This window comes from Canis lupus, chromosome 2, assembly GCF_011100685.1.
Source record: "Canis lupus familiaris isolate Mischka breed German Shepherd chromosome 2, alternate assembly UU_Cfam_GSD_1.0, whole genome shotgun sequence".
NCBI classification, from domain to species: domain Eukaryota; kingdom Metazoa; phylum Chordata; class Mammalia; order Carnivora; family Canidae; genus Canis; species Canis lupus.
In genome coordinates, this window is record NC_049223.1 from 78666157 (window position 1) to 78678447 (window position 12291).

Below are 12291 nucleotides of genomic sequence, written 5' to 3' on the forward strand. Positions count from 1 at the left end.
ATAGCAGTGCTGAAGTTAGGGGTCAGTGGCTATGAGGGTTTAGGAGTGGGGTAAGCAGGTGGTATAAGCAGAGGCCAGCCCATCTGGCAAGCTTGTGTCCTCCTCCACGCATTTCCGTGAAAGGCTTGCTTTGAACATGCTCCCATTGGGATGCCCATGCTCAGCGCAGGTCAGGCGAAGCTCAGCTTCAGCCAGGATCTCTGGGGAATGGCAGTGGGCTGGGGGCCGAGCTTGGTCCTCCAACATTCTCTTGCTACCCCTCACCCCTGCCCCCTGTGCCATGAAGCAATAGACAACCATGGGAAGGCTTTCTGTTTGGGAGTGAAAAGTTGACTACCCATCTGCTTCCTGGCTGGGCATCCTTGTGCAGGTCACTGTCTCTCCATGCCTGGGAGGTGTCACTCCTACGTCCACCAGCAGTCCTTCTGGAGGTTGTCCTGTGAAACACACTGTTCTGGGTGTGGAGGACGTGGCTGTGAATAGAGTTCTGCCTTCATGAAGCTTGCGTTCTGATTGATGGTGAGCTCTCCTACTCATCCTTGAAATAGGAGCACTGAACTCAGTAAACTACCGCATGGGGTTGTTTTGAAGAGTAGATACCCGACTGATACAGCTCCTGGTGCCCTTCTTCAGAGATGGCTGGCTTTCCTCAAGCATCTTGAGCTAGAGTCATTTACTGCCTGCTGTCTAAAGAGCCAGGATGGGGCACCTGGGCGGCTCAGTGGTTGAGCATCTGCCTTTGGCTCAGGGTGTGATCCTGGGGTCCTGGGATCTAGTCCCACATCGGGCTCCCCACAGGGAGCCTGCTTCTCCCTCTGCCTGTGTCTCTGCCTCTCTCTGTGTGTCTCTCATGAATAAAAAATGAATGAATGAATGGCCAGGACACTCTTCAGCTTAATCCAGGGGGCAGATGGTGTAGATGAAGCCCCTAGAATAGTGCTGGGACTGGGGTAGTCTTCCAGTACATGATGTTTCTTTTTCCCAACACCTTTTCCCTTTGTTAGACAAAGAAATCCTTCCATGTGGGAACTCTGAAGTAGGGGCTGGGAAGCTGAGCCAGGAGTGGTAGGATGTTTCAAAAAGAAGTAAATCAGGGGATCCCTGGGTGGCGTAGCAGTTTGGCGCCTGCCTTTGGCCCAGGGCGTGATCCTGGAGACCCGGGATCGAGTCCCACGTCGGGCTCCCGGTGCATGGAGCCTGCTTCTCCCTCTGCCTGTGTCTCTGCCTCTCTGTCTCTCTCTGTGATGACTATCATGAATAAATAAATAAAATCTTTTTTTTTTTAAAAAAGAAGTAAATCAAAGCAAATCTCTCATTCTCTTTTTAAAAACACTTTAATTTCCTATTTTTCTCACTACAAAGGTAATACTCCATTAACTTGGAAAACAAACTGTCCCTTAATTCCACCCCTCTGATAGTGCTAGGAGTGATACATATTTGTCTAGAGATTTTCTGTGTGTGCTTAAACATTTTTTTTTTAAATTGTTCCACCTCTACAGACCGCCATTCAGTCTGCCTTTTTCAGTGTGTCTTCTTGTCCTTCAGATCCTTTTTCTGGGCACAAGGAATCAGGGTCCTTTACTTGAACAGCCTTGGTCTTGTCCTGAGGCCAGTAAAAGGGAGCAAACGTTCTCTGTGACTCTGGCGTGAAATGGGGATCCTGGTTAGAGATGGAGGCCTGTGGAAGGCTGGGCATAAGTGGGGAGCCCAGCAGGGGCAGCCCTGTCCCCCCACCCTATACCCACTCACACACCCTTGTGCATGGGTTGCATCCTGGCTTTTTCTAACCAAGTGGAGGCTTTCGCTCTCTGGATTTATAGCTTAGAAGTGCCACTCCCCGAGTGCCATCTCCACACAGTGGTAGTTGGAGAGCCCGCCTGCGTCTTTCAGAATTGGACCTAAATTTGGTGAAATTGACCTTTATTGGCTCTTTTCTCTGTTAGCTGTTTCATGTGGAGATCCTCTTGGAAGGATCTCCACATTTTTGGATTACAGCACTGTACACATAGGCTTTCAGACCCATCAACTTGTTTTCCCACATGTGTGGAGGTGTTTCTCTACATTAAGAGGGAGTGGTGGCATAGGACAACGACAGATGCTGTGAATGTCTGAAGTTATTAAAACTTAATTATAAAACTGTTAATCTGAACCATACGAAATTGCGATCTTTGTGGGCCAACAGTGGTTGGCTACTGGCAGTTTCATAGGGTTCAGTCTCTTAAAACTTCATTGTGAGAAGTTTGGATCATAGATGGAAAAATTACTTGCTAATTGTCCTTTTTTAATAAGTCCTTTCATTTCTCTTGTGCCTGTGGATTTTGAGTAGTGATGGTCATAGGCCACGTGTAGTCTTTTATCTTCCTTTTTTAAAGATTAATATGACCAGACAGTGTGCCGTCCCCTCCCCCCATCTGTTAGAACGGCCCAAATCTGGAACATGGACAACACCAAATGCTGGCGAGGACATGGAGCAGCAGGAACCTGTGTTCGTTGCTGCTGGGAGTGGAAATGGAACAGGCCCTTTGGAGGAGTTTAGTGGGTCTTTACAGAACTAAATATGCATTCCGGCAACCATGCTCCTTGGAATTTACCCAAAAGAGTTGAAAACTCATGTCCACACAGAAACCTGCACAGGGGTGTTCAGAGCAGCTTTATTCATAAGTGCCAAAGCTTGGAACCACCAAGATGTCCCTCAGCAGGTGAGTGGATGAACAGACAGTGGTCCATCCCAGTGGAACAGTATTCAGCACTGCAGAGAAGGAAGCTGTCGAACCATGAATGGACACGGAGCCCTACATGCACGTGTTACTGAGTAAAAGAAGCCAGTCTGAAAGGGTCACGTTCTGTGTGGTTCCAACTGGGGGACCTTCTGGAAAAGGCACACTGTAGAGACAGTGAGAAGACCTGTGGTTGTCAGGAGTTGGGGAAAAGAAAGGCCGGGACAGGTGGAGCACAGAGTATTTATAGGGCAGTGGAAGGACTCTGTGGCAGATACCTGGTGGAAAACTATGGACTTTGGTCCATAGTGATGGAGGCTATGTCGGTGCAGGTTCATCACTGAGAACCACTGCACCACCCTGCTGGGGAACATTGGTAATGGGGGAGGCTGTGCAAGAGTCGGGTGGGAAATCTGCACCTTCTCAGTTTTGCTGCCACCCTAAAACTTCTATAAAAGGTGAAGTCCATTAATAATAACTTCTTTGACCTAAGACTTCTCCCCCAAGAGCAAGAAGTCTTCCTAGCTGTCCATCCATGATGGCGCTAACCTCCCCGTTGTCCGTCTTGAGGCTGCTTCTGGCTTTTTTGCATTCTGAGCAGTGTTAGAGTGGGATCCCTTATGTGGTTTTCCCTGTATTTGGGCTCTCGTGTAGGATAGACCCCCAGGGGTGCTATTAATGTGTCTGCGTGGGAACACTTTCACAGCCTTGGTTAGATACTGCCAGACTGCCTTGCCAGGGGGTCAGGCCAAGTCATAACGCCGCCAACGGCATGAGGGTCCGTGTGTTCCTTCCTTGCTGGCCTTGGGTGTTTTCCCCCTAAATTTCTGATTTCATAAGCAACGAACAGGACCTCATTTTCTGTTTGTTGGTTAGTGGGGTTGACTGTGTTTGCTCACACACGTGCTGGCTGGGCGTGCACTCAGTGTCCCCTCTCCCCACCCAGGAGTCGTGTGTGTCGATGTGCTCGTACACACCGGTAAGTTGTATATTACCGGTGGTAGCCGTGTCAGGCCAGAGCTCCCCGAGTGTACACAGTGGATTACGCGGTGCCCTCCGAGCCGGCCCCTGAGCCATTGTTGGGGGAATTAGAGGTGCCTAATTAGTGCGGATCAAGCTGGAAGCCAGCACTGTGGGCCTTGTCTGCAGTCCCTGGGGCCCAATGGTGACTTCAGTGGCATCTTCCACCTTCAGCTGTTCTGTGAACTCAGCTGAAATTTGATCACATTACAGTATGGTTAAGGGGCCTAATTAGCCGGAAACCTCAGGAAATTCGAAAATTAAAGAGTCCATTAATCCCTAGGCCCCTCCTTTGGTGAAGGGCTCCAATTCCCCTTTGGTTTGCCTGATTTTCCTGCTGTGCTTTAGCTCCAATGAGACTTGGATAGAGTGACAGCTTTTCTGCTGGAACTTCCTCCCTTTCTGAGGTTAAATGGAACCCTTTAAACCTCTCATCTTCCCTCCCCATACCACCGAGCTAATCTCCAAGTAATAGTCTGGAATGCTGGTCATTGTTCCATTTCCTGGATGAAAATCCTCCTGAGCCCAGTTAAGGTGAGTGTCATGACCCCAGCCAGGCCCCTTGACCCTCCTGTGACGTGGAGGAGCAGGAGCGACCTGTGCAGTAGTGTCCCTTGTGCAAGCTGTGTCTGAGAATAAGCACCCCCATTCCTTGTCCCTTTGAAACATTGGTGGTTTGTGTTGTGTTTTAGGTTCCTGTGGTCTGAGCAGTTTTGTGTGGTGGTAGTCTGCTCCTTCCCCCTCCTCCGGTGGCCCGTGGGGGCAGCCCAAGTGAGATGGTGTGAGATGCTCTAAGGATGTCATGTGCTTTGTTGGGCTGATACTTGGCCAGGCCCGTAAGCTGGAGTAGCCTTTCTGTACAGTGCAGTCCTAGTCGGCATGGTGGATCTGCATTCCATCCAAGACGAGGCAGTTTAGCCACAGTTCCCTTGAAGGGCACCTGCATTTAAGAGAACCGGACTGGGATCCTGAGGCTGGCATTGCTGGAAAGATGTGCCCGTATGATAGCCTCAGTATGAAACCGAGATCTATCTATTGCATGTGTGCGTGTCTTGTTAGCTTCTTGCGGAATAGCTGATCCTGCCTTGGATTCGCAGCTGACCCTCCTCCGAGAGGTTTTATTAGTATTCAAAGATTATTTTTGCATTTCTTTCGTTTATTTCTCAAAGCTCTTCTCACTCCAGCTCGTTCCATTTACCATGGGAGCATATTATTTGGTTGCTCTTAAAGTTATGCGCCTGCATTTAAGAACCTATAAAATACAGGAAATGGATCTTTATTTTTCTTCTGAAAACAGTCTGCCCTGAGACTGTGCTCTCTCCATGGCTCGGAGAGAAAGAATCCGGTACCGTGTTATGTGGGACGTGACCGTGTCCGTGGACCTTGGAGTCAGCCTGCCCTTTTGGAAGGCTTTAAGATGAGTGGCACATGTGGGCATTGGGGCTGTTCTCTTCTCTCCCTCTAGCTCCTCGGCAACTTTTACAGAACAGGATCACAAATCCAAAGGTCAGCTGTGGCAAGTGGATGATGGGAGTGACCTGGCCAGGGTGTGGGTGTGCTACTGGTAGTAAACTGCCGATGTAGTATGTTGAAAAATAGCAGTCACATGGCCATTGGGGATCAGTGAGGGGTTCCTGCCTGTCTGGACTCCCATTACCTGCTTGGGGACACCCATCAGCTGGCATGTAGAGGGCCTTTGAAATTGGCCCCTTTCAGAGAATAAAGCTTGCTTGTTGAGTTAGATCATAGAAATGGAAGCAGACTATCATCAAAGTCTCAGATCCATGAGCCCCTGGGAGCCCCAGGCATCCTCATGGGTGTTTGCTGGCTGGTAGTGGGTGCTTTGGCCACGCTCCCCTCCCCTTAGCAGGGACTCAGCCCAGCTTTGGCCTTCGCCATTTCTCAGATGGCACCTGTTTCCTCTCCGCCTGGGTAGCCCTGCCTGCTTGCCCCTCAGGAGGTGTTGGTCGCCTCCATCTGCCACTCCGTCCCTCGGAGCCGCCCATAACCAGCTCGGGAGGCTCGAGTGGGTGGCCCCACGGGCCCCGGGCTTCCTGGCTGCTTGGTGTGCAGTTCAGCTTCCTCTTTGCAGGCTGGTTCCGTGAATTCACAGTGTGCACACAGCCCCTCAGCCCCTCCTTCCTGTACCAGGGCTTTATCTTTTCGGGCCAGCTCCTGCTGACGGCTGCAGTTTCACAGCTTTAGGCTATGGTGGGGCCTTTTAAACCATCCGCTTAGCAGAAGTGCTTCACCAGAAATGGTCTGCCTCTGCCTTGCAGTCTCTACGCTCCACTACTTGAACCATCATTTGAAGTCTGTTGGAGAAAATTGGGACCGTTTCCTGACACATGTTATTGAAGGCTTTGGTGTTGTGGTAAAGAGGGCAGGTTTGCGCCTGGATCCCCCGACCCACTGCTGTGTGGGCAAATCACTGAGCTTCCCTGCTCGCTTGGGATGAATGTGTGTCCACAGGTTCACCAGGATAGAGATTGGACATAAATGTGTAAGGTAGACAGAACGACTAATAGTAGTTCTTAGTAATCTTAGATAACTTTCCAAAATAAAAGCAGTAGGAAACCTTCTCCAAAAGTCATTTGTGTGATATTTTGTGGAAGAGAGTTTCTAAAGACCAGGGTGTAGCTATTACAGGAGACATTATAGAACTGACTTGCTCTCTGGGGTCTGTCTCATGTGGCCAGTGCCTCATTCCTCATCCCACCTGAGGGGTGCCTCATCCCCTAGTGCTCGTGTGAGTTGTAAGCATGCTGTCTTTTGTATGGCTTTCCTCTCCAAGGTTTCTCGGATTCCTTCATTTCTTTCTTTTTTAAAAAATATATTTATTTAGACAACAAGTGTGGCGGCTGTGCAGCCGGCAGGGCGGCGAACTGTCTGGCCTGTAGCCTTCCTCCTTGGTTGAGGAAATGATCAACCAGTACAGTATTCTCTTCAAATAAGAACAAGCCCGTGATGATGCCATTTGGTCAGTTGCCTGGGGGACAAACAAGAAAGAAAACTCTGAGACGGTGGTTATGGGGTCCCTGGATGACCTGGTGAAGGTCTGGAAGTGGTGTGATGAGAGGCTGAACCTACAGTGGAGTCTAGAGGGACATCAACTGGGCAGGGTGTCTGTGGACATCAGCCACACGCTGCCCATCGCTGTGTCCAGTTCTCTTGACGCTCATATTCGTCCCTGGACTTGGATAACGGCAAACAGATAAAATCTAAAGATGCAGTGGATGCCTGGACTTTGGCCTTTTCTCCTGATTCCCAGTATCTAGCCACAGGAACTCATGTGGGTAAAGTGAACATTTTTGGTGTGGAAAGTGGGAAAAAGGAATATTCTCTGGACACGAGAGGAAAATTCATTGTTAGTATTGCATATAGCCGTGATGGGAAGTATCTGGCCAGTGGAGCCATAGATGGGATCATCAATATTTTTGATATTGCAACTGGAAGACTTCTGCACACCCTGGAAGGCCGTGCTATGCCTATCTGTTCCCTGACATTCTCCCCAGGTTCTCAGCTCCTGGTCCCTGCATCAGATGATGGCTACATCAAGGTCTTTGATGTACAACATGCCAATTTGGCTGGCACACTGAGTGGCCATGCATCATGGGTGTTGAATGTTGTGTTTTGTCCTGACGACACTCACATTGTGTCCAGTTCATCTGATAAAAGTGTGAAAGTTTGGGATGTTGGAACAAGAACCTGTGTTCACACCTTCTTCGATCACCAGGATCAGGTGTGGGGAGTAAAATACAATGGAAATCGCTCAAAGATTATGTCCATGGGTGATGACCAGGAAATCCATGTCTATGATTGCCCCGTATAAACACGAGAGTCTCGCAGGCTGGTGTGCAGGTCATGACATTCCGTATCTCTCTAGCTTTAACAAAACAGAGTGTTTATTGGAATAGAAACTTAAATTTTGTAGATATGGTATCTGTTCATACTTTAACATAAAGTGTTCATAACACACACACACAAATATATATATTTATTTATTTATTTAAATTCAATTTGCCAGCGTATAGTATAACACCCACTGTTCATCTCATCATGCACCCTCCTGAGTGCCCATCACCCTGTCCCTCCACCTACTCCCCTTCTGCAGCCCTTTGTTTGGTTCCCAGAATTAGGACTCTCGTGGTTTGTCTTCCTCTCTAATTCTTCCCATTGAGTTTCCCTCCTTTCCCTTATGGTCCCTTTCATTACTTCTTATATTCCACATATGAGTGAAACCATATAATTGCCTTTCTCCAATTGACTTACTTCACTCAGCACAATACCCTCCAGTTCCATCCACCTTGATGGAAATTCATCCTTTCTGATGGCTGAGTAATATTCCATTGAATATATATATGTGTGTGTGTGTGTGTGTGTGTGTGTGTGTATTGCCATTATCTTGATCCATTCATCTGTTGAAGGACATCTCAGGTGTGTTCACAGTTTGGCTATTGTGGACATTGCTGCTATGAATACTGGGGTGCAGGTGTCCCATCATTTCACTACATCTGTACCCTTGGGGTAAATACCCAGTAATGTAATTGCTGGGTCGTAGGGTAGCTCTATTTTCCTTCATTTCTTTGTTTCTTTTTTTTTTTTTTCTTTGTTTCTTTTTTTAAAAAAAGTATTTTATTTATTTATTCATGAGAGAGGGAGAGGGAGGGAGAGAGAGAGAGGCAGAGACACAGGCAGAAGGAGAAGCAGGCAGGGAGCCCGACGTGGGACTTGATCCCGGGTTTCCAGGATCAGGCCCTGGGCTGAAGGCAGGCGCTAAACCGCTGAGCCACCGGGGCTGCCCCCTTCATTTATTTCTAAGCTTTCATCTAGGACCTCCTGTGAGAGCGCCAGCCCTGTGGGAGATGAGTCTGCAATCCAGTGTGACGAGAAGCAGCTCACATGGGGTCATGGTCACTAGTGTAGATGCTGGAGCTGGTTGCCTGGGTTTGAATCCCACATGTCATGTCTGTTCCTCACTTTCCTCCTCTAGAATGGGAATGGGGTAGTTGTTTGGAGGATGAATTAATGCATCTCACATGCTTCTTGCTCTGGTGCCCAGAAGGGTACAGTAATTGTTTGTATTAGCACTGTCAGAGGCATTGATTCAGCAGATATTCACCCAAGTAGTGAACAACAGAAAATCCTTGCTTTGTTGGGATGAGGGAGATCATAAACACAAGCCTTTCCTGTGATAAGAAACAGCAGGTGGTGGGCAGGCAGGGACGGTGGGGCCCCCTCCTGTGGGGCCCTCCAGGCAAAGCGACAGTGCCAAGAGGGAGCCAGCCCCAGGGGACCTGATGGGGACAGCCTGTGTAGGGGCATCAAGGTGGAGGAATGTAAGACAGGGTCTGCTGCTGAGTTGAGCCAGGTCAGGTCATCAGGGCCCTGATGACACGGGGCCTTGTGCATCAGGTTCTATTGTGATGGTAACAAAGAGACTTAGGGTTTAAAGCAGGAGAATACTGTGATCTTATTTATTTATTTATTTTTTAAAAAGGTGGGCAGCCTGGGTGGCTCAGCGGTTTAGGCGCCTCCCTTCAACCCAGGGTGTGATCCTGGAGACCCGGGATCGAGTCCCACGTTGGGCTCCCTGCATGGAGCCTGCTTCTCCCTCTGCCTGTCTGTCTGTCTCTCTCTAATAAATAAATAAAATCTTAAAAAAAAAAAAAGGTTATTTCAGCTGCTGCACAAATGAAGGATTGTGAGAGGCAAGGGTAGAAGCAGGGTGAGGACAGTGGGATGCTCAGTGAGAGAGACGGTGGTACAGTGGATATGGGCAGAATTGGGCTTGGGTCAGGGTCACAGGATGGCTAGGTTGACATTGACGCCAACCTGGAGGCACCTGGAGTTTGCCGGCGGCTGGGTGTTGCTCGCCCCAGGGCTGGTCATCACCAGGCCTCACCCCATCAGGACGTGTTGACTCCACGTCCACTGCTCTTCCCACACCTCCCTGCAGCCTCTCACCATCCTGGCTGCATTCACATGGCTCGCTAGGGACTGGGAGTCAGCTCGCAACCTTTTCTCTTCTTGGTGCTCAAGCAGATATTTATTTATTCACTGACTGTGGGTCAGACACGGTGTCAGATCTGGGCAGTACAAAGGTGACGAAGAAGGACGTTGCCCTTGCCCCCCTGGAGCCTCCAGACCACCTCCAACCAGGTAGTCACTGCGCCCAGAGGGAGGCATGCTGCCACGAGGCTGCAGGAGGGGTAGACTTGAGCTGAGGGAATAGCAGCCCGGCCAGAAGGAACCACAGTGTGCGAAGCCCCGTGGCAGGAAGGAGCTTAGTGAGCATAGGGGGGTGGAAGGAAGACAGTGGTGGCAGGGAGTCGGATGGGAAACGAGAATGGAGAGATGGGCAGGACGCTCCTCCTAGTCACCGTTTGGGGGTGGTGGGGTGGGGGTGGTTTCCCAGGAGGCTTCGAAGGGCGTAGACCATGGGGCTGATCAAGTTTGAGTCTTCAGGTTTGCTCTGCCACAGGTGTGGAGAAGGGGGAAGGGTGCTGGGGTGGGTGTGGGTCGGTCAGGAGACCACTGTGGTAGGCCAGGGGAGACGTGCCAGGCCAGGGGAGACGTGCCGTGGGCAAGAGGGGGAGGGTTGGCACTGGGGATGGAGAGGAGTAATGATCATACTCGTACTAAATGCTTCGTAGCCGTATGACTGGCGTATAGTAGATGCTCAGTAAATGTTCGCTGTTTGCATAACGGATAGGCTTTGGTGCGGGCAATCTCTGAGGTTTCGGGTATGTAGAGGCCTCGTACTTTAGAGTTGTTCAGAGCAGTGGAGGCAGGAGTAACTGGCTGGTTGAGGGATGCGTCCTTTGCCCCTCTGCCCAGACTGTCGTGTGCAGAAGGCTTCTCACCTCCGGTCCCAGCCTTGTCACTGGGGAGCTGCGGCCGCTTGGTCTTGTGTAGGTGGGGGATGGCACCTGCCTTGCCGCTTCGCCGGAGGGGCTGCTGGCCCAGGTGGAGGCGCCTCGCAGGCTCCTCTGTGCTGCATACACGTGAGGTTCCTTATCCAGCGTTAGTCCTCTCCGTCCTTCCGCCACGTGTTAGTTGGGGGTAGGAAACAAAGCTGTCATGTTTTGTCCCCTGGCGTCCTTAAAGGCTTCTCGATCGCCTGTGGCGGTGCGCCCTCCCTCCCACCCACGCTTTTCCTTCCCGTTGTTTCTGCGCCTGCCGGGCCCCCTGGGCCATGATCCGGCGCCGGATCTCCTGCGGGCTTGTCCTGGGGAACTCGGTGCTGACTCGGTGGGCATTTCCGAACCACTCCGCTGCCAAGGTTGAGGCGTTCTCGGACTGAAGCGTTGTTAAGGCCTGAAAGTGAAACAGGAACCTCTGGTAATAATCATGAAAGGAACAGTAACAGTCCACGCGCAGAGCTGACGGGTGCCTGTCAGCCTGTCCTGCACGGTGACACGCACTGAGCAGGGATGATTTTTGCAAACCTGATGATTCAGCAGTGTCCCCTTGGCTCCAGATGAGAGCAGTCCTGGCATGCAGGAATGAGTCTTGTAATAGCAAAGAGAATTCTTACAAATAATAAACATCCCTTTCTATTATCCAAAGATAAACATTAGAGTTGGGGTCACCAGGGTTTTTCATAACCTCTTGTGGACTCTTGACTGGTCTTTTCCAAAACAAATGTGGTGAGTTGTCTGCATTCGAGATACTTCTCTTCCCTTGCCCCTTTATCCTTCAGAAGTATGAGATTTTCCAACACAGGCCTCACTATCAGTCGACATTGCAGAAGTATCAAAGGATAGGTTTTTTTTTTTTAATATTTTTTTTTAATTTTTATTTATTTATGATAGTCGCAGAGAGAGAGAGAGAGGCAGAGACACAGGCAGAGGGAGAAGCAGGCTCCATGCACTGGGAGCCCGATGTGGGATTCGATCCCGGGTCTCCGGGATAACGCCCTGGGCCAAAGGCAGGCGCCAAACCGCTACGCCACCCAGGGATCCCCCAAAGGATAGTTTTTAAGGGTGTTTGCTTCCAAGGGTTCTTGTGCCAGCTTGTCTTTTTCTGGACTCTCTTTTCTTGTTTATGAAACAACCGAGTTGAACCTCGCTCATCTCCAAGTGATCTTCCTCCTGCTTCACAATGCACCCAGTCCAGGCGGCCTCTGCTCTGAGGCTGTAGAGATGCCCCTGACATGTATAGTAGGTAAAATGGACTTTGTGTAGATCAGATTCACACTTAAAGGACTATATAATGAACTTTTAAAAAGTTTTTAAAAATAAGAATTCCGGGCAGCCCTGGTGGCTTAGCGGTTTAGTGCCGCTTGCAGGCTAAAGAATCTGAGGTTGGGTAATGATATTCCCATTTCACAGAAGAAACTTTCTTTGAGGTTGGGTAATGATCAGCCCAGGGTGTGATCCTGGAGACCCGAGTCCCGCGTGGAGCCTGCTTCTCCCTCTGCCTGTGTCTCTGCCTCTCTCTCTCTCTCTATCTCTCATGAATAAATAAAATCTTTAAAAAAACAACAAACAAACAATCCTTGTTTGTGTGATTAACCCTGGCAGGAAGTCTGTTTGGAGGTCAGAAAGGC

The 12291-nt window shown here is 49.8% G+C and overlaps 2 protein-coding genes across 5 annotated transcripts in view; both read left to right on the forward strand.

Moving 5' to 3' along the window:
* The window catches only part of CAPZB (capping actin protein of muscle Z-line subunit beta), a 130578-nt gene that overhangs the window by 21642 nt on the left and 96645 nt on the right, over positions 1–12291 (forward strand). The gene's annotated exons all lie outside the window — the stretch shown is intronic.
* On the forward strand, positions 6659–7569 carry LOC100687895 (WD repeat-containing protein 61-like). Its single transcript, XM_038531790.1, is given in 2 exon segments — positions 6659–6923; positions 6926–7569. Coding segments are annotated over 2 exon segments (909 nt in total).